General features: G+C 47.7%; 2 protein-coding genes across 3 annotated transcripts in view; both read left to right on the top strand.

Moving 5' to 3' along the window:
• Positions 1–4,457: 4,457 nt before the first annotated feature.
• On the top strand, positions 4,458–16,682 carry rbm8a (RNA binding motif protein 8A). Its single transcript, XM_072460276.1, has 6 exons — positions 4,458–4,589; positions 6,519–6,578; positions 6,676–6,753; positions 11,241–11,377; positions 13,425–13,561; positions 16,427–16,682. The coding sequence occupies exons 1-6, from the start codon at positions 4,523–4,525 to the stop codon at positions 16,473–16,475; spliced, it is 528 nt and encodes a 175-aa protein (XP_072316377.1). The 5' UTR covers positions 4,458–4,522; the 3' UTR covers positions 16,476–16,682.
• A 292-nt stretch (positions 16,683–16,974) lies between these two features.
• Positions 16,975–22,673, top strand: part of otud7b (OTU deubiquitinase 7B) — a 40,772-nt gene continuing 35,073 nt past the window's right edge. The window contains exon 1 of one of the 2 annotated variants that reach the window (XM_072460105.1): positions 16,975–17,190. The gene's annotated coding sequence lies outside the window, so the exon portion shown is untranslated. The remainder of the gene's footprint in view (positions 17,191–22,673) is intronic. The other variant, XM_072460104.1, reaches the window with a different exon arrangement.

The following is a 22,673-nucleotide window of genomic DNA, read 5'->3' as shown; positions in this document are numbered from 1 at the left end:
CCCCATCCGACCGCATCCGACCCCATCCGACCGCATCCGACCCCATCCGACCCCATCCGACCGCATCCGACCCCTTCCGACCGCTTCCGACCCCATCTGACCCCATCTGACCGCATCCGACCGTTTCCATGCTTCTCACTGTGGATGTTGTCACGCTGATACTGGCCCCGCCCCTTCGCCGCTCGCTCTAAAACCGAGCTTGTTTTGACGGACTTTGACATGTGTCAGTGAAACAGCAGAGGAAATATTCTGTTGAGTACGGAAGCCCTGAAGGGACAAGTCATGACAAAGTACAATGAATACACAAAGTCTCCATGGAGATAAGCCGGCCTAGTCAGATCTGGGATTGTCACAATAAGAACGTGTGGCGGTTTTTATAGTCTTTTTTTTTTAGCCATAAAAAATGTAACCTATAATTGATTAAATGCCAGATGGATCTGTGTAATGCCAGTGTGGAGCGTCTCCATGGAGACCAGCCTCTTCAGAAAGGACATGAAATATAGAAGGAAATGCGCTCTACCTGATTTTTACCGTCTAAAAAAGGTGTAAAACTGTCAGTTTTGCCATCACAGTAAAGCTAAGCACAACTATCACGCTACAGAGAACACAACACTGAATGCAGACAGTGGTCTCATTTTGACCCAACAGCCCCTTTTAAAAGAGATCTCACGATTGTTTTGTAACGGTATCTCCCATTATCCTATATTTGTGCGTTTTATTTTTTGCATTGCTATTTGTTGCAACTTGTCCCTCAGGGCCACCGTCGTAGGGTCTTTATGATGAAGATGTGAACAAAGTCATTTTAGTTTTGAATTTTGTTACAGAAATGATGAAAATAACACGCACCTTGGGCCTTTTTATAGATGAATGATGTAACGCCTCCTTCTCCCTTGTGTTTATCTATTCTTGGACCACCATTTATAACTTTATTTTTATATATACTGAGCCAGCGGAAGTTCTAACATCTTTTATATGAAACTCCTCCTGTTTGGACGTGCCCAGGACACGCCCTGAGGCACGAGCAGGACTAAAGGACTGTTTAAACGTGGGACATGAAGAGACGACACCACACTTTGCTCTGGCTATGTATCCATCTGTATTTTTAATGTTATTTTTCATTTGTACTTGTACAAAGTCACTTAATAAACCTGTGATGACATGGCCTGTGCACAGATGCACATTATTACATTATTTTTTATGCTCAAAGTGTTTCAGCCTCAGACAAGTGTGTGAAAAGCCGTGTTGGTGCCAGACACGGCTGAACGCTGCTCTTACAGTTCTACAGCTCCTTCATGACACTTATTCTTCATTCACTCCTGATGGTGCTAATACTGCAGCCACATCTGCCTTGGGGCAGACTGACCAGCAATCTGCGCCACTCCCACCACCACCAAATAGTCACCTTTACTTTCATACGAGGCAGTGTGGGTAAAGTGTTTTGCTTAAGGACACAACAGCAGTTTGCACTGGCCCCTGGTGTCCCAGCGGTCTGCCATCCAAGTGCTGACCAGGCCTGACCCCACAGGCCTGACCCCACGGGCCTGACCCCACGGGCCTGACCCCACAGGCCTGACCCCACGGGCCTGACCCCACGGGCCTGACCCCACAGGCCTGACCCCACGGGCCTGACCCCACGGGCCTGACCCCACGGGCCTGACCCCACGGGCCTGACCCCACGGGCCTGACCCCACGGGCCTGACCCCACAGGCCTGACCCCACAGGCCTGACCTGCTTGGCTTCATTGGTCAGCAGGTATGGAGGGCCCGATGGTGGAGTGGTTAAGGTGACGGCTCATATGCTTCATGTGCAGCCGGCTGCGTTTTACTGCATGTCCATCGCTCTCATCCCCATTTCACACACAGTCTCTTCATTTAAGTCCAGGCTTAAAACGTTCCTCTTTCAAATGACTTATGGTCACACCAGTTAGGAACAGAAATATAAAACTACAGTTTCAGCTCCGCTGCCCTAGGAGCAACTCTGGGGGAAGTATGACAGCTTGAGAAATGGTTCTCTTCCTTAACGGCTTCTACGCTACATTTGATTTGATGATTTGACCACCGCCCCTCCACCACTGTGGCCAACCCCACCCTCCCCCACCACTCTCACAGTTCAGGAGCAGGATGTAAGCAGACTATTTCGGAAGATGAGCTGGTCCCCGGTCTTCCCTGGCATTTTTAGCACCTCCTGGAGTCATGCCATGTCCCAGCTTCATGTCGTCCATCTCTGTCCCCAAGAAGCCCCGGATCACTGGACTTAATGACCACAGACCTGTGGTGCTGACGTCTATAGTCATGAAGTCATTTGAGGGCCTGGTCCTCCCCCACCTCAAGTCCTTCACCTCCCCCTGCTGGACCCCCTGCTGGACCCCCTGCTGGACCTCCTGCTGGACCCCCTGCTGGACCTCCTGCTGGACCCCTGCTGGACCCCCTGCAGTTCTCCTACAGAGCCAACAGGTCTGCGCATGACGCTATCAACCTGGCTCTCCACTTCACCTGCAGCACCTTGACTCCCCGGGAACCTACACCAGGATCCTGTTTGTGGACTTCAGCTCTGCATCAGCACCACCTCCTGCTCTGCTCCAGGACAAGCTCTCCCAGCTCAACCTGCCTGACTCCACCTGCAGGGGGAGCACTGACTCCACCTGCAGGGGGAGCACCGACTTCCTGACGGATCGGAGGCAGTGCGTGCAGCTGGGGAAGAATGTCTCAGACACTGGGACTATCACAGGGCTGTGTACTTTCTCCTCTGCTCTTCTCCCTGTGACAAACTGCTGCACCTCCAGCCACGACTCCGTAAAACGAATTAAGTTTGCGGACAACACCACCCTCATCACCATGACAACGCCCCCCTCATCAGGCTCATCTCGGACGGGGATGAGTCTGTCTACAGGAGGTGGAGCGGCTGGTGTCCTTTTCTATAATATGATATACAGTTCACACCTCTTATAAATCCTAGCTCGTCCTTGGAGTGGACGCTGACCACATGTCCTCACTCTTTGATATAATAAGCCTCAGCCTTGTGCCAGTTCAGCCTTTTCTCTTTCTCAAAATAATAGCAGAAGTCCTTATACAACACAGCCAGCCAGCATCGCAGCGGGAGTCTAAAGATCACAAATACATCAGGTCCGATGAGTTAAGTGGAGTTCGAACCAGCAACCCTCCAGCTAGTACACTGAGCATAGTACAAATATAAAATAATGGTCTCACCCTTTCTTCAATGTCCTGAATGCTCACAAGGTCACGACACACGTGCATAGGGTGCATAGGTTCTACATCAGAGCAGTACGGGCCTCATAATATATGATTATGTGACGTACTCCAGTGTTGCACTTTAAACTCATCCAAGGCAGTGGTGCTGAAAGTGAAACGCGGATCGGCCCCGGGGCTTTATTCTCTTTAAATTATGAGTTTTTTCTCATTAATTACTTTATTCTTGTAGCGCCCCGCATTTTTGGGGGCGTTGTCCTTGTACTCGTAGCTTTGCCGTCATGTTAGTGGAGAGTCGGGTCAAAAGGTCACGTGAGCGCGTGAGTGAAACATATAAAAACCTCCACATCTGTCAATTGGTCACTGAGTAGGATAGGCAAACATCCGACCGGTCTGTGTGGTCACTGTCGGGTGCCAGAGACTGTCGAGCATGTGCTGATTTGCTGTGAGGCTTATGATAGAGAAAGGGCCGGGTTGGCCTTGTGGTTTCGGAATAATGGGCGGGAGTTCAATCTGCGGAACGTTCTGGCGATCCAGTCACAGGGTTTGTGTCAGGCTGTGGTTGCCTACTTATGTAGCACAGGGCTGGGTAAACGTTTATAGAGGTGGGAGGTGTTGGAGACTGAGCCGAGGATGAGGAGCAAGAGGATGTTCTAACGCGCTAGAAACACCAAAGTGATGGAAGAAGGACTTCTAAAGGATAAAACGACAAAGACGTCCCATGACCTCATGGGCTTTGTACTTCCAAAGCAATGGAATAAGAATTTTTAAGGACTACGACAAAGTCTGAGGGGAGGAAGAACTTCTATAGGATACAATGTTGTTGTTGTTGTTGTTGTTTTATGGCAGTCGACAGCCGAGTGTCGCATTACCGCCAGACTTTATTCCTCAGACTTTGTCGTAGTCCTCAGACTCTATACAATGACAAAGGCATCTCATGACCTCTTGGGCTTTGTCAAAGCACTGGAGGTCAAAGCACTGGAAGAACAACTTTTAGGACTACGACAAAGTCTGGGGAATAAAGTCTGGCGGTAATGCGACACTCGGCTGTCGACTGCCATAAAACAATAACAACAGCAACAACAGTCTAAGGAATAAAGTCTGGCGGTAATGCAACACTCGGATGCCAACCGCCATAAAACAACAACAACAAAACGATGGCAATTTTTGCCCAACGACAGGGGGCAGCATTGTGCAGTATGTACAGCCTGAAAGTATTAGACGAAGAAGAACAGCCCCGGTCTCACGCGTTCTCGCGGTAACACGAGAGTAAAAGAGCGCATGCGCGGCCGCTCAGCTCCAACAACGCAGTGAAGATGGCGGACGTGTTAGATCTGCATGAGGCGGGAGGAGAGGACTTCCCCATGGACGAGGATGGTGATGGTATGAAAATACTATAGAAAACTGATTGAGGCTCTGGTCAGGTTTCCGGGGGCCGCTGAGGCCAATAACGGCCCCGAAGTGGCCCCTGTGCCGCTCACGCTAACTTCGTGCTAACATGCTAACAAGCTAACATGCTAACATGCTAACAAGGCCATTCATCGGCGCGAGCCTCTGGCCCACGAGTGCCTCTGTAAATATGTGAGAGCGCGCGGGCCTAAAGCAGAACTGTGCCATTGTGCGGAGTGTATACTTGTACTGCGGAGTGTATACTTGTACTGCGGAGTGTATACTTGTACTGCGGAGTGTATACTTGTACTGCGGAGTGTATACTTGTACTGCGGAGTGTATACTTGTACTGCGGAGTGTATACTTGTACTGCGGAGTGTATACTTGTACTGCGGAGTGTATACTTGTACTGCGGAGTGTATACTTGTACTGCGGAGTGTATACTTGTACTGCGGAGTGTATACTTGTACTGCGGGGGAGTGTATACTTGTACTGCGGGAGGGCGTATACTTGTACTGCGGGAGTATGAGTATACTTGTACTGCGGGAGTATGAGTATACTTGTACTGCGGGAGTATGAGTATACTTGTACTGCGGGAGGGAGTATACTTGTACTGCGGGAGGGAGTATACTTGTACTGCGGGAGGGAGTATACTTGTACTGCGGGAGGGAGTATACTTGTACTGCGGGAGGGAGTATACTTGTACTGCGGGAGGGAGTATACTTGTACTGCGGGAGGGAGTATACTTGTACTGCGGAGTGTATACTTGTACTGCGGGAGGGCGTATACTTGTACTGCGGGAGTATGAGTATACTTGTACTGCGGGAGTATGAGTATACTTGTACTGCGGGAGTATGAGTATACTTGTACTGCGGGAGTATGAGTATACTTGTACTGCGGGAGGGCGTATACTTGTACTGCGGGAGGGCGTATACTTGTACTGCGGGAGTATGAGTATACTTGTACTGCGGGAGTATGAGTATACTTGTACTGCGGGAGGGAGTATACTTGTACTGCGGGAGGGAGTATACTTGTACTGCGGGAGTATATACTGCGGAGTATGAGTATACTTGTACTGCGGAGTATGAGTATACTTGTACTGCGGAGTATGAGTATACTTGTACTGCGGGAGGGCGTATACTTGTACTGCGGGAGGGCGTATACTTGTACTGCGGGAGTATGAGTATACTTGTACTGCGGGAGTATGAGTATACTTGTACTGCGGGAGTATGAGTATACTTGTACTGCGGGAGTATGAGTATACTTGTACTGCGGGAGTATGAGTATACTTGTACTGCGGGAGGGCGTATACTTGTACTGCGGGAGGGCGTATACTTGTACTGCGGGAGGGAGTATACTTGTACTGCGGGAGTATGAGTATACTTGTACTGCGGGAGTATGAGTATACTTGTACTGCGGGAGGGCGTATACTTGTACTGCGGGAGGGAGTATACTTGTACTGCGGGAGGGAGTATACTTGTACTGCGGGAGGGAGTATACTTGTACTGCGGGAGGGAGTATACTTGTACTGCGGGAGTATATACTGCGGAGTATGAGTATACTTGTACTGCGGAGTATGAGTATACTTGTACTGCGGGAGGGAGTATACTTTGTGGGGCTGCAGTTAGTAAATGTATAAATCATAACTCAAACGTAAAAAAATACTTATTCTGCCTGAAAACACGTTCACTGTGTAGTTTATATTTCATTTTTCAGTTCACAGCTCATTCTTTTTACAGAATCGTGTTCACATAAATCCAAACTATAATCTCAATACTCTGATATTTATCATGTTGACCAGAAATGTCTGTTGTGAATAGAAACCTTTTCTAAATCCAGAGGAGCTCATTGTACCACTGAAAGGAGCTGGTGCCTAATCCTGTCCTCACTGTCCTCTGTCCGCTCTGTCCTCTGTCCTCACAGAAAGCATCCACAAGCTGAAGGAGAAGGCCAAGAAGAGGAAAGGGCGTGGCTTTGGCTCAGGTGAGCGCCTCTTCTTCTGTTGCGCTCACATCCTGAATGTGTTGGATCTGGTGCGCTGTGAAAATCAAGGATGTTTGGTGTTTTGTGTGTTTTGCAGAGGAGGGCGCCCGGTCCCGGGTCAAAGAGGACTACGACACCGTGGAGCAGGACGGAGACGAGCCTGGTCCTCAACGATGTGAGTGCAAGAGTCGTCCTTTCAGGCCTTAAGACTCGTTTTAACTTGTGGCACTGGTACCACCCATTCTTTATTTTATTTAGTCTCTCTGACTGGCACACACTCTTGCACAGACCAAGTTTGATGGTAGAAATGCCATTTTGAACAGTATTTAAAGGCATTTGAAGCACATGTCGTGGCTCCCTGGTCCTCACTCACTCTCGTTCCACTTGGCGATTTTGCACTTTATCTCTTTCGGTTGCCAACTGCCCCTCATCGTTCTGTGCCAAACAATACTAATGTTGCTGAGTGATTGTATCGATGCAAAAGTACCTGCTCTTTATGCAGATACACTTGAATATACCTGCTTTTGCAATCACAACTGAAAGAGTTGTCATGGGCAGAAGTGGCCTCTAGGGCGTGGTGAGGTTTACAGCACGTAGGTGATGGACTATCAAAGAGTCAGGGCTAGTTTGATCTAGAATTACATCTTTTCTGCACATCTGGGGCAGGAGGTACAGTTTCTCTTCCCCTCATAACAAAAACTAACTGAACTAGGGACAAAAAAGACGGAGGGAGCATTCAATTTACCAAGTTCTGAACATGTGGTCCGGCATATTCAATCTGCTTTGTCTAAAGTCTGTCACATGCTGTCTATTTTCTGATGGTAATTTAAAAATAAATTGAATGTCCATGTTGGTCCAGACAATCTATTTTATGTGTGGTGCAGCCAGAAGAATGTTCCATTTACCGTGTCCATTGCAGAGGTTCTGAAATGGAGTGGTGATGTCCAGAACTGTCTGCAGTGCTTTCATTTCTGAGCCAAAGGACAGTCAAACACATGGGAATGGTGCCTCCTGGCTGCAGAGGAACGCTAATTCGACGGCACCAAGTTATCAGAGTGGAAAAGTTCAGTGTAACTGTGATATTAGTCCATATCTCCTCCCTTTGGCTAATTTTTAAGTTTAATGTTGACAAAAAACGTCTTGTATTTACGAATCTGTAAGCGCTTCTCCTTTGTGGAGATAATACATGTTTACATAATCTATATTAACATTCTGCTTACATTTTAGTCCTAATTTCACACATGTTCCCGAAACGGCAACGTTCCACTTCAGTCCTAATGTTTCTGTTAGAATATAAAGAACTACTTTACTTGTCACAGGCGGTGAGTAACATTAGCTTAAAATAAGAAACCTCCTGTTTGTAAAACAGTTAACCTGTTCCCATCCACCTGTGGCTGGCGAGCATTTTCCATATCTCAATATTCTCTTACATCATCACTTATTTCTGTGGTTAATACCAGCAAGTTAAACATCATTTTAAAGGTTATTTTCTCAACAAAACAAATATGTCATTGATTTACATTGAATAATTCGCCCCAAGAAGCAAGAAAGTCTCAACTTTTACAAACGCATGTCCTGTTTGTGTTTATGACGGACGAAACGGCTTTAATTCTGTACATCCTTGTGTTCAGTCCGTCCGTAAGGAATCATTGAAAAACAATATCCACTTGTATTTTTCCTGAAGTTTTCCCATTTTGAGATATTGTCAAGTAAACAAAGTTTTCTTCTCTGACAATATTCAGGATGAAGGCTCGTCCGGCGCATTTCTCCGTCCATAACAAATGACCTGTTTGACTTATAAGATGGTGTTTGGCATCGATCTTTTCTTCAGACTGTTGCCTACAGAATGAGCCCATCCACACATTTTTTCTGTCCACGGGTTTGTTCTCTACAGCCTCCGGAGGAAAAAATGCACCGCTTCCGACGCGCGAAGCTAACTTGTTTTTAGCCACATAGCTAACGTCAGCAGTGACTTAGCAGACTTTGACATATTCTAGCCAATAAGAATTGCTTTAGAATGGGGGGGCGGGACTTAGGGGTCCCACACACAGAATCTTTTAATTCTCGTGCGTAACGGCTGTAAAGAGCCTAGATTTTTCAGCAGGAGCTGGCTAGATTTTACGCGTAACGTTTTCTGATTTTATTAGCCTTTTGGACGGGCATTTTGTTATATGTATTATACCAATACAAAAATATAAATATCATTATTTTTTTCCTCGATATGGGAAATTCATGGGTAAACTCATATTTACACATTTTCACATTCATTGTTTTTAGCAGTTATAATGGGTATTAGTGGCCTACAAAACATCAAGCGTTGTCCCTCACGACTGCTGGGTCTTTGCTGGTCACACTCCTGTCTGCCCCCCCCACTCCTGTGTGGACCCCGTCAACATTAGCTGTATTAGCGGTGTGGCTCGTCGGGTCACTGTCCGGTACGACTGCGTTGATCGTGATGTCCAGGTGTCAAGTTATGCAGATACTGCATCTTCGTCATGATGGCGTCTTTCACACACATGTACATCGTGGGGAGAACTTTCTGTCTGATGTTTACGGTGCACCATAACGTAGTGTGGACAGTGTTGGGAAAGTTCACTTTCTACATGAACTGCAGTGTGCTGCGACACTTAAATCTCTGTCTGTCTCCGATCTATCGCCTCTACAACTGGAGCTCTCACACTTGCCAGACACAGGCTCTTTTTGGGGCAACATAATGGTGTTTTTCGCCTGGAAGTCTCTAGAAATCTGACTTTATTGAACGAAAAAAAGAACGAAGGTGCCCTTCACCGACACCAGAATGAACGCGTTCATATTATCGTTCTTCTGCAGTAATACCGTTCGTTCAGTTTACCTTCACCAAAATTATGAACGCGTTCAGACACAACACGGTGTGTGGATCTAGCACCTGAACACGCCGCTTGAAGCGTTGGTTTTGCACGACCGAGTACGGGCGTAAATCTTTGCAGACAAAAGTTGCGATGGCCTCTGTTATCTTTATGACCAGAGGAGAATCGTCTGGTCATGTTAGTGATTCCCTCAGTTTCATTTTGTTTTGCCCCGGACGGCTTGTTGTCGGAAGCTAACGTTAGCGTAGTGTGATACTGGTCAAGTGAGGTTTGTAGTATTTCCACAATAACTGACCTCCACTTCGCAGATTTTGCAAACCACTTTGGTTTTATCCGGCTCTTTGTCCTTCGTTGTTTTAAATCTGAAATGGTTCCAGACGTCAGACTTGAGTTGGGACGCGGCACTGCTGCACCTGCACAAGACTACTGCACCTGCACAAGACTACTGCACCTGCACAAGACTACTGCGCCTGCACAAGACTACTGCGCCTGCACAAGACTGCTGCACCTGCACAAGACTGCTGCGCCTGCACAAGACTGCTTCACCTGCACAAGACTACTGCGCCTGCACAAGACTGCTGCGCCTGCACAAGACTACTGCGCCTGCACAAGACTACTGCGCCTGCACAAGACTACTGCGCCTGCACAAGACTGCTGCGCCTGCACAAGACTGCTGCGCCTGCACAAGACTGCTGCGCCTGCACAAGACTGCTGCGCCTGCACAAGACTGCTGCGCCTGCACAAGACTGCTGCGCCTGCACAAGACTGCTGCGCCTGCACAAGACTGCTGCGCCTGCACAAGACTGCTGCGCCTGCACAAGACTGCTGCGCCTGCACAAGACTGCTGCGCCTGCACAAGACTGCTGCGCCTGCACAAGACTGCTGCGCCTGCACAAGACTGCTGCGCCTGCACAAGACTGCTGCGCCTGCACAAGACTGCTGCGCCTGCACAAGACTGCTGCGCCTGCACAAGACTGCTGCGCCTGCACAAGACTGCTGCGCCTGCACAAGACTGCTGCGCCTGCACAAGACTGCTGCGCCTGCACAAGACTACTGCGCCTGCACAAGACTACTGCGCCTGCACAAGACTGCTGCACCTGCACAAGACTGCTGCGCCTGCACAAGACTGCTGCGCCTGCACAAGACTACTGGGGTTAACTTCATGGGGGAAAATCGATCTCATGCCTTATGAATCGATACTGCAAAATCTTAATTACATCGATCCAAAATCGATTAAATGTTTTATCCAGCCCCAATAACGAATAAGGTTCAGTGCATGTGGATTTCCATTTGGATGTTTCTTTCAAAAATAGTAACTCAAGTTGCACGGGCCGTTTCCCACCAGATAATGGACCATCACATTTTAGAATGTCATGCGACCTTTAAAAAAAAAAAAAAAAAAAAAATATATATATATATATATATATATATATATATATATATATATATATATATATATATATATATATATATATATATATATATATATATATATATATATATATATATATATATATATATATATATATATACATACATACATACATACATACATACATACATACATACATACATACATACATACATACACACACACACACACACACACACACACACACACACACATACACACATATCCTGGCCAATTTCCTGATTCGATTTCGAGAAGGTGCAGATGTGTCCGTCATGAGGGCTCTGAATGCGTTACGTGCTGTGACATGAACTGGTTGAAGACGTGGTCTTTGTTTCTGCTGTGCACGTGCAGTGATGAAGCAGGTTTACTTCAGCCTAAGTCTAAACGAATGTGTGTTTTCAGCGGTGGAGGGCTGGATCCTGTTTGTGACTGGTGTACATGAAGAGGCCACTGAGGAGGACATCCACGACAAGTTTTCAGAGTTTGGGGAAATCAAGAATCTGCATTTAAATCTTGACCGCAGAACAGGCTACCTGAAGGTGAGCATTTTAACTTATGGATCAATTTAATCACACCCTGTTAGTATTTGTGCAGAATATTGGAGCATTCACAAAATACTTTCTATTGGATTCAGAATTTATTTGCCTGGCTGGTTCGTTTGGGTAATTGTGAACTCGAATGAACCAGAGCAAAACCAGGAAGTGACCGTGAGGTGCACCATAAACACACTATTACATGTGTATAAGTCTAAACACACTATTACATGTGTATAAGTCTAAACACACTATTACATGTGTATAAGTCTAAACATACTATTACATGTGTATAAGTCTAAACACACTATTACATGTGTATAAGTCTAAACACACTATTACATGTGTATAAGTCTAAACACACTATTACATGTGTATAAGTCTAAACACACTATTACATGTGTATAAGTCTAAACATACTATTACATGTGTATAAGTCTAAACACACATGTGTATAAGTCTAAACACACATGTGTATAAGTCTAAACACACTATTACATGTGTATAAGTCTAAACACACTATTACATGTGTATAAGTCTAAACACACTATTACATGTGTATAAGCCTAAACACACTATTACATGTGTATAAGTCTAAACACACTATTACATGTGTATAAGTCTAAACACACTATTACATGTGTATAAGTCTAAACACACTATTACATGTGTATAAGTCTAAACACACTACATGTGTATAAGTCTAAACACACTATTACATGTGTATAAGTCTAAACACACTATTACATGTGTATAAGTCTAAACACACTATTACATGTGTATAAGTCTAAACACACTATTACATGTGTATAAGTCTAAACACACTATTACATGTGTATAAGTCTAAACACACTATTACATGTGTATAAGTCTAAACACACTATTACATGTGTATAAGTCTAAACACACTATTACATGTGTATAAGTCTAAACACACTATTACATGTGTATAAGTCTAAACACACTATTACATGTGTAAGCGTTTAAATGAATTTAAACGTCATTAGACCATTTGATATTAAATATGATCAAACACATATAACTAACCCTATTCTAATACTCTGAAATATAAAAGTGGCATCAAAGAAATGCAATAAAGTTCTGGACGTTCAGACTGGACCTTGGTGACCCCTGATCTACAGCACTACATATCAACGTTTTAAAATGGATGTGATCCTTGAAGGTGGAATGGACAATTTTTTTCAGCATTTTTTTTTTGTATCATATTTCCTCGTGTTGTGGATAAATCATTTGTCCTGTCACGTATCAATCATAAAACACACCTACCGCTCACCTGCAGCCGCGTGCGGTTCATCCCCACGTTTCCGCGTGCCTAAGCGCATGGATCTATCATAATATAGTTCCCTCAGTGTACGGGGCAAAATGAAGACGGAGAACGACAGTTGGAGCTGACGCAGAAGTGGACAGAAATCTACGGGAGACGAGCGATGTGATGCGCTCCGTTGTGCTAATAAACAAACGCACGTGTGTGTTGTATCAGTTCGCACGGGGGAGTGGCATGCGCACGGGGGAGGGGCATGTGCACTTCTGCCTGCGTTCTCAAATCGCCGAAAAATCGTCCATACCGCCTTTAATAAAAAATTTACTGCAATATTTCTTTGTTGACAATATAATTTAAATTAATAATACAATTCTTTAAACTAAAATGTATAGACAATATATATTGGTTTTACCATCCAAACTGGTTCCTTCCCAGCCCTTAGTAATAAATTAACTTTAGGATGTGGAGGTTCACTATTGAACATATTTAAATGATGTCTTCAAAGGGCTCATTTGAATGTGATTGAATACTTGGGCCGTCCCAGGTGGCGTGAGCACATCACTCCTGGAGGCTCCGCTCACTTCAGTCCCAGAGCCGAGCTTGGAGGAGGCAGAAGTAGTTTCAGGATTAAAAGTCTTAAGTGACAGTTAAAAATGATGCTTTACATTTCATGATTTGTTCCCTCCACACGCTGATGTAGCCACAGCTGCCTCGAGGCTGAAGAGTTGAAGGAATGGGACATCCTAACACTGACATGTGCCTGTGTTCCAGGGTTACGCTCTGGTGGAATATGAGACCTACAAAGAGGCCCAAGCGGCGATGGAAGGGCTCAACAGTCAGGACCTGATGGGACAGCCCATCAGTGTGGACTGGGGCTTCGTGCGAGGGCCCCCCAAGAACAAGAGGAGGTGAGAACACTGCATCATCCTGCCTCGGTCTAGATCACCACACCACACGCGGGCAGGGGGGCAGGCGGGCGCACGGGGGCGGGCGCACGGGGGCGGGCGCACGGGGGCGGGCGCACGGGGGCGGGCGCACGGGGGCGGGCGCACGGGGGCGGGCGCACGGGGGCAGGCGAAATTTGTATCCAATTCTTTTGGCATAATTTTTTAGATGGGGTTATTCATACAAGATAAGATGTTCCTTTATTGTCCCACATGGGGAAATTTCATTGTTGCAACAAAGGTAGATACAGAGGTGAAGGACAGAGCACTTATATGAATTAATATTGTACCCAGCTGTGTACTGTGCTCCAGCCACCAGACATCACTCCACCCTCCTCCCCTGACCTCTGCAACTCTTCCCTCCTTGCCTTCAATGACAAAATTTCCAAAATCAACAGCTCCATGACTGCCGTCTCCATTAACTCCATCACCACCCCCACCCCTGCCCCCCCCTCTCCCTGACCACCCACCCTTCCCTCCCCTCACCACCTTCTCCTCTGTTAACTCCTCTCATATCATAGACCTCATCACCGCTTCCAAAACCACCACCTGCTCTCTCGACCCCCTCCCAACGACTCTAACCAAGGCCTGCCTCCCTGCTCTCATCCCCCATCTCACCGCCCTCTTCAACCAGTCTTTATCCCTCGGCCATGTTCCTTCCATCTACAAACTGGCCTCCATCACCCCCATCCTCAAAAAACCCACCCTAGACTCCGCCAACCTCTCCAACTACCGCCCCATCTCCAACCTGCCGTTCCTCTCAAAAACGCTGGAACGCATCGTCGCCGCCCAACTTCACACCCACCTCCAGTCAAACAACCTCTATGAACCCCTCCAATCTGGCTCCGCCCACTTCACAGCACTGAAACAGCCCTGGTCAAAGTACTCAACAATCTCCTCACCTCTGCAGACTCCGGGGCCCTCAACATCCTGTTACTACTAGACCTCAGCGCAGCCTTTGACACTATAAACCATTCCATCCTCCTACAAAGGCTGCGCCAACTGGGTGTTGAGGGCTCTGCACTTGACTGGCTCACATCCTACCGAGTTCATTTCCCTCTCCGGTCACTCATCCACCCTCTCCCCAGTAACGCAGGGGGTCCTCCAGGGCTCAGTCCTCGGCCCCCTCCTCTTCATCTGCTACATCTTCCCCCTTGGTCACATCCTCCGCCAACTCAACCTGGACTTTCACTGCTACGCTGACGACACCCAGATATACCTCACCACCAAATCCACCCAAAACCCTCCCCTCACCCACACCCAAACCTGCATCTCTACAATAAAATCATGGCTCACTCAACTTCCTCAAACTGAACAGTGACAAAACAGAGCTCCTCCTCATTGGCACCAAATCCACTCTCAATAAAACTGGTCCCTTTTCACTCAGCATCGACACCTCGACCATCACCCCCTCTACCCTGGTACGCAATCTCGGTGTCATCATGGACCCCACCCTCTCCTTCACTCCCCATGTCAGCCACATCGTCAAGACCTCATACTTCCACCTCCGCCGCATCGCCAAAATCCCACACTGCCTCACCCGCCCCGCTGCTGAATCCCTCATCCATGCCTTCATCTCCTCCCGCCTCGACTACTGCACCTCCCTCCTCACTGGCACCTCCTCCCATTCCCTCCACAGACTCCAAATGGTCCAAAACTCCGCTGCCCGCCTCCTCACCCACACCCGCCTCCTCACCCACACCCGCCTCCTCACCCACACCCTCCTCCTCACCCACACCCGCCTCCTCACCCACACCCGCCTCCTCACCCACACCCGCCTCCTCACCCACACCCGCCTCCTCACCCACACCCGCCTCCTCACCCACACCCGCCTCCTCACCCACACCCTCCTCCTCACCCACACCCTCCTCCTCACCCACACCCTCCTCCTCACCCACACCCGCCTCCTCACCCACACCCGCCTCCTCACCCACACCCTCCTCCTCACCCACACCCGCCTCCTCACCCACACCCGCCTCCTCACCCACACCCGCCTCCTCACCCACACCCGCCTCCTCACCCACACCCTCCTCCTCACCCACACCCGCCTCCTCACCCACACCCGCCTCCTCACCCACACCCGCCTCCTCACCCACACCCGCCTCCTCACCCACACCCTCCTCCTCACCCACACCCTCCTCCTCACCCACACCCGCCTCCTCACCCACACCCTCCTCCTCACCCACACCCGGTCCCGTGATCACATCACTCCCGTTCTCCGCTCTCTCCACTGGCTCCCCATCAAGCAGCGCATAAACTTTAAAATACTCCTCCTCACCTTCAAAGCTCTTCACCACCTTGCCCCCCCCTACCTGTCTGACCTCCTCATCCCCCACCGCCCCTCCCGAGCTCTCCGATCCTCCTCCTCTCTCACCCTGACTGCACCAACATCCCGACTCAAAACTTTTGGCAACAGAGCATTCTCCCGAACAGCACCCCGACTCTGGAACTCCCTCCCCCAACCTGTCCGCCACTCTCCCTCACTCACAACATTCAAATCCCGCCTAAAAACATACCTCTTCACCCAAGCCTATGACCTCCCCTACCCCTAGCCTCCTCTACCCCATTGCCTACTCTTCTACCCCCTGTTACATCCCCATCTTTTTCTCTCTACTTCTTCTGTCTTCATTTTATCTGTATATTAATGTGTAATGTACGTGTTGTCCCCCCTGTCTGTAAATACACCCCCTTTTTTATACATGTTCAGCGTCTTTGGGTCACTGAAAAGCGCTATATAAATAAAAATTATTATTATTTACCCAAAATAAGCTTTAATATTAGCAGTTTGACATGTCCACAGCGTCTCACCTTGTGCTGTTTCTCCTTTAGGGTTAGTGGGCGCAGACGCAGCAGGAGTCCTGACCGGAGGAGGCGCTGAAGCTCACCCTGACAGGAGCTCATACACCTGACGTAGTGATCATTCTGTGTTACTCACTGACAAGTGACTTGAATTTTTTTATCTGGTTAATGTTTTCTATTTGAACTTGTATCTGGTTGATATGTAAATGTTCTGTCTAGTTTAGAGTGTATCTACCAAAAAACGAATTTTATTGTTTCAAATGAGAAAAAAATAAACATTTACAATTCCACAATGGTGTCGGGTTTGGTCCGTTCGCAAGTTTTTTTACTGTTCATGTGAAGAGAATGAGCCTGTCCGGGATGTGGCGTCCACCTGCCGCGCGGGACGCGCGTGCGTGCGCGGGACGCGCGTGCGTGCGCGGGACGCCGCAGCCAATGGCCGAGCACATGTCCTGCTCCGTCACTCATTTAGGGTTTACTCACTCGACGCATGTCCGTCACTGCCCTGCACACACTTGATTGGTTGAAAGTAACGCCTGTGTGCTACCTCCCGCTCTGTGATTCGCTGACAGTCTGTCGAAGGCGGGACTAGACGGGTTTGACGTTGTTGTTGTAAGTGCTGTAGAGTTACTTTGTCGGCGATGGTCCGTTTAGTAAATGTACGCCTTGTTTTTTGTGCGGTGCAGAAAAGTTGGATTTAGCCTTTTTCCCCGGGAATATGTTCCAGGAACATGTCGGCGCGCTGCGGGAAACTTGAGAGGATGCAGAGCACACAGGCTACGCAGCCGTTTACGGTAAGTGAGCTTTAGCATTACCATTGGCTAACGCTAGCTGCTGATTAGCCTGGCTAAAGTAGCCACTTGCTAACTCAATGTTGCCATTTTCTATGGCACGGAGCGGTCTCATTGGAGCTGAACGCGCGTCCGCACAGCGCGTGAAGGCTGTAGAAGAGCAGCGAGCTAACGGCGCACAAATCCCATTTGAACCGGTCTAATGCGTTTATGTAACGGCGTGTCCTCCTGCCGTGTCCTCCTGCCGTGTCCTCCTGCCGTGTCCTCCTGCCGTGTCCTCCTGCCGTGTCCTCCTGCCGTGTCCTCCTGCCATGTCACGCAGACTGACGCTCTTACTGTCCCATCACATGTGTGCTGGCGTCTTAACCCTCTGACCCCTCTGACCCCTCCACATGACCCTCTGCCCCTCACGGGGCTCCAGTCCGATACACAAGTGAATGTAGGTAAAACATGATGTGGCAAGTATTTTCTGTCTGCTTGTCTTCTGCCCAAATCTATTCTATTCATTTTGTAACGCTCAAAATCACACATGTCCCAGCGTCCCGTGTCCTTAGACAAATGTCCCAGAGTCCTCTGTCCTTAGACCCTACTTCTCGGCCAGGAAAAACTACAAAATCTCTTTGGGAAAATGTATAAACCTGGAGGAGTTCCAGAGTGAAGGAGAACCAGGTTCTTCAGGAGGAGAACCAGGTTCTTCAGGAGGAGAACCAGGTTATTCTGGAGAACCAGGTTATTCAGGAGGAGAGGAGAACCGGTTCTTCAGGAGGAGAACCGGCGCATCAGGAGGAGAACCGGCTCTTCCGGAGGAGAACGAGAACCGGCTCTTCCGGAGGAGAACCGGCTCTTCCAGGCAGATGAAGAGCGTTCATATGGAGCAGAGGCCGTTTCTCCTTCTGGGCCACAGTTGAGCACAATTTTCGAGAAAGTCAGAAGTTTATTATATTTTATTAAACCATTAACGTTATATAAGAATGATTTAAAGCGATGTGTATGTTGGTGCGTTGTGTAGAGCTAGGGATGAAAAGTAAAAAAACGACCGTTACCATGGAGATCCGCCATGTGGGTTGATGTGCATAGAAAGAGATGAGACAAAACCATGTAAACAAAGCGGTGGAACCACCTGATATTGGGCGGAGCCACTTCTCACTCTGCCGTGTCATGTACTTTTGAATGTTTACAATCCCGAGTGCGTGAGGTCTCACCTCATTGGTTCACTGCCTGTTCTCTATGGACATGGTGCGTTGGCTATAGGATATACTAATTCAATATGCTATAGTTTAGTAATAGAAATTATTTGCTGATCTGTAAGGTCAATCACATGCCACTCCCCCGTGCACATGCCACTCCCCCGTGCACATGCCCCTCCCCCGTGCACATGCCACTCCCCCGTGCTCATGCCACTCCCCCGTGCACATGCCACTCCCCCGTGCTCATGCCACTCCCCCGTGCACATGCCACTCCCCCGTGCTCATGCCACTCCCCCGTGCACATGCCACTCCCCCGTGCACATGCCCCTCCCCCGTGCACATGCCACTCCCCCGTGCTCATGCCACTCCCCCGTGCACATGCCACTCCCCCGTGCACATGCCCCTCCCCCGTGCACATGCCACTCCCCCGTGCACATGCCACTCCCCCGTACACATACCACTCCCCCGTGCACATGCCACTCCCCCGTGCACATGCCACTCCCCCGTGCTCATGCCACTCCCCCGTGCACATGCCACTCCCCCGTGCTCATGCCACTCCCCCGTGCACATGCCACTCCCCCGTGCACATGCCCCTCCCCCATGCACATGCCACTCCCCCGTGCACATGCCACTCCCCCGTACACATACCACTCCCCCGTGCACATGCCACTCCCCCGTGCACATGCCACTCCCCCGTGCTCATGCCACTCCCCCGTGCACATGCCACTCCCCCGTGCTCATGCCACTCCCCCGTGCACATGCCACTCCCCCGTGCTCATGCCACTCCCCCGTGTGGACTGATACAACACACACGTGCGTTTGTTTATTAGCGCAACGGATCGCATCACATCTCTCGTCTCCCGTAGATTTCCGTCTCTTCTGAGCTCGAACTGTCTTTCTCCGTCTTCATTTTGTCCCGTACACTGAGGGAACTATATTATGATAGATCAATGCGCTTAGACACGCGGAAACGTGCTGTTCGAGGCAGCAGGTGAGCGGTAGGTGAGTTCTATGATTGACACGTGGCAGGACTAATCGGGCGTCCACGCCACGAGGAAATAAGACTCAGATTTATGCCAAAAAAATTGTCCATTCAACCTTTAAGACTATTGGAAATGGTAAAAACTTGAACATGTAGTGGACAGTGTTTGCACAGGTCCTAGAGTACAGCTCTGAGGGAACAGCCATGACATCATTAGGAAGTCCATATTGTGGTAAAATCATTTCATTATTTTTCTTACAAATATTGCAATACTGAGGCCAAGAAAAAATGTGTTTCTGGTAATATTGAAACCAAAAATCCAGGTTGGTCGGATTTTATTTTCATTTTTTTAAATATATTTTAAAATTTTGGCACAGGTTTTGCACAGTTTTCTTTTCTCAGAAGAGAGCGCTTCACATTGAAGTGTTCTTATTGGTGCAGATATTGAATAAAATAGTTCTACATCTAAACTAGTCCAACCACAGGAAAAGAGCCATGAGCAGGCGCCGTGAGCATTTTTCGACAGTCACGCCCAATATCTTCACCGCTGCTGCCCCGGGCGTGCCTGTCGCCCCTGCCATGGCTGCACGCTGACCAAATATGAGCACCTGCGCAGGCGTCCACGCCCGGAGGTAAAACCAAATCAAAAGTGCAGCGATTTTCATATCTTACGATCCCCACAGATGATTTTTTCCCGCAGCTTTTGGATTCTCTCTCACAATTTGACATTCTCCAAACGTACGGGACAGTAAATATGCAATAAAATGTTTAAGGTCGGGTTTTCTTTATTTTGAAATCCAGCTCGGTCGAGTTACAGGAAACACCTTTTTTTTATATTTGTTTATTTGAAATTTTAATTTTAATTAGAACATATTGAGTTTTTTTTTGTTCATAATGCAATTTGAACTAATCCAGGAACTAATAATATATACTTTTGATATTCTTTTCAAAACCTTTGCACCGCATTAGGTTGTTACTAAATAATAGTTAATAATCTGTAGATAATTTGTAATTTTCCCACAGGATATGATTTTTTTTGTAATCGATGTGTGAGACGTGAGCTCCAAGCCCCTCCTCCTCAGAGCCATGTCTGGAACCATATCAGGCCGAGGAGGCGGAGCTAACGGGACCAACAGGTTCATTTCAATCTGACCTGGTCAGTGTCCCATCTTCTGCGGCTCCAGATCTGAACGCACGGGAAATGACCTTGTGTTCTGAGTGTGAGATGCGCACGGGCAGGTACACGGGCAGGTACACGGGCAGGTACACGGGCAGGTACACGGGCAGGTACACGGGCAGGTACACGGGCAGGTACACGGGCAGGTACACGGGCAGGTACACGGGCAGGTACAAGCCACAGCTTAAACACACGCAGACAGACCAGGGGCACAGCTGGCAGCGCTTTTGAAGTGAAACCAAACATTTATTTTTGTGAAATTTTATGAAATTTGGCACAAAATTCTATTTTTGTCATCAAAAACGTCAACAAGACCCATGTCATATTTGTTACGGCGTAGCTGTAGCGATGAGCGAAAGCTCCCATGTTATTCCAATGGGAAAATTGCCAAATCCCTGAAATTTGAACATGACCCTTCCACGAACTCCTCCCAGGGCATTCGCCCAATTCACCTCAAATTTACTGAGACTCATCTTGAGTAAGTTTTTCTTTTTACTTCTATGGTCGCGGCCTGGAAGTGTGGAGTGTAACCACAGTGGAGCTCGGGCAGGTAGGCTATGACCTGCTACAGCGCTGCGTGCCGGTGTGACACCGCGCCTGTCAATAATGCAATCATGTCTCTATCAATCGGTGCAACAATAGTTTTCGTTCACGTGACATCATAACATTCCATCAGTCCATGATATTTCGTACAGATGCAGATAAATTGAATTATGTTAAAATGCAGATTTTGCTTGAAATAAAAGGAGTTCTTATGTCGATACATCGCTCCTGAAGAAAACTCATGAAGAAAATAGAACTTGTCCATATTCGGGCCGCACCTGAAAATAAACCGCAGGTGCCACGTTGTAACATGAGATATTTACACATAAACACAGCAGTGATGCCACGTTTGACCCGGGGCTCTTGCGGAGCACCTGAGGACCGCTGCGTTAATTAGACTAATGACTCCATGAATATAAGTCTGATTGTAATAAAACACACAGCGTTTTAAAGCTGAAACTATAGAGAACACGTGGCCCTGGACTGTGCTTCCACTGACATATTTTTCTACAGTGTGTAAAACGCTTGCACTTCCTGCTAGAGCGCCCCCCTGTGGCCGTTAGCCAGAAATCTTTAAATTAGACGCACCGTTGTAATGACCGCGGGAAAATGTAGCGGCTTAAAGTCCGAAAAATAAAGTAATCAAAGGGAAAAGTGGCTCCTGCCCCCACCTGACGTTATGATGACATCACATTCTAGAATGTGAACACAACCTATTGCAAAACAGATTCTAGAATGAGATGATGTCATAACCTCAGATTGCGGGCAGGAGCCAGAATCCTTGTGGATTACATTGGACTTTGCTGCGAAGCGGTAATGCAACATTTGGATGCCGACCGCCATAAAACAACAACAACAACAACAACAAATATCTAAAAGTAGGTCTGGGCGATGTGGACATCAAATCAAATTTGTTTTTTGAACACTTTGGACAATTACAATATCGCTGCTCTTTATGGAAGCTCCAAACATTTGAATATGCCTGTTATTTATAAAGCCTGTAATGCCTATGGGCTTGTCTATATAGTTTGTACTTCATAAGCTTTTTACATTTGCTTGTTTTATTTTTTTTATCTTATCTTTCTGTGAATCCTTTATTGTCCTCACTGGCTCTGAAGTCACTGCCTCCTGCACTGAGCACAATATTATTGTCAAGAGTAAACTCCTCAGATCTAAAAGTCTGTGGTTCAACTCTTAGAAAATGTAGAAATCATAAATGATTTCTTACATGTGCAGGGGCACATAAAGAACATAAAGAACTTAGTCTCAAGGATAAATTAGAAGGAGGTAAATTGCAGTTTGTGCTAGCCGCCATTTAAAAGCAACATTTCCTGCATTCTGCTAAATTTTAGCTACACTATTTTAGCAGGTCACTGCCCATTCACTTGGCTGCATGATATGATTTTATTTTTAGTCAAATAAAATCCCGTTACCCGCAGGCCCTGAGTCTGACTGCACAGCCCCTGGTCACCTCTCTTCTCTCCTTCCTGTGGAGAGACTCCAGGTCACACTCAGGCTGCACGTTGTCTTGACTTGGTGGAGCTTCCATGTGGCGCTGCTCTTCATTCATGCTTTTGCATCTTCTACGAGGCTGATA

The sequence above is a fragment of the Eucyclogobius newberryi genome, unplaced genomic scaffold, assembly GCF_026437365.1.
Source record: "Eucyclogobius newberryi isolate DKJ021-1_F unplaced genomic scaffold, fEucNew1.0.hap1 SCAF_3, whole genome shotgun sequence".
In the NCBI taxonomy this organism is placed as follows: Eukaryota; Metazoa; Chordata; class Actinopteri; order Gobiiformes; family Gobiidae; genus Eucyclogobius; species Eucyclogobius newberryi.
The sequence above is the reverse complement of the archived record's forward strand: the minus strand, read 5'-3'. Positions and strand labels throughout refer to the sequence as shown.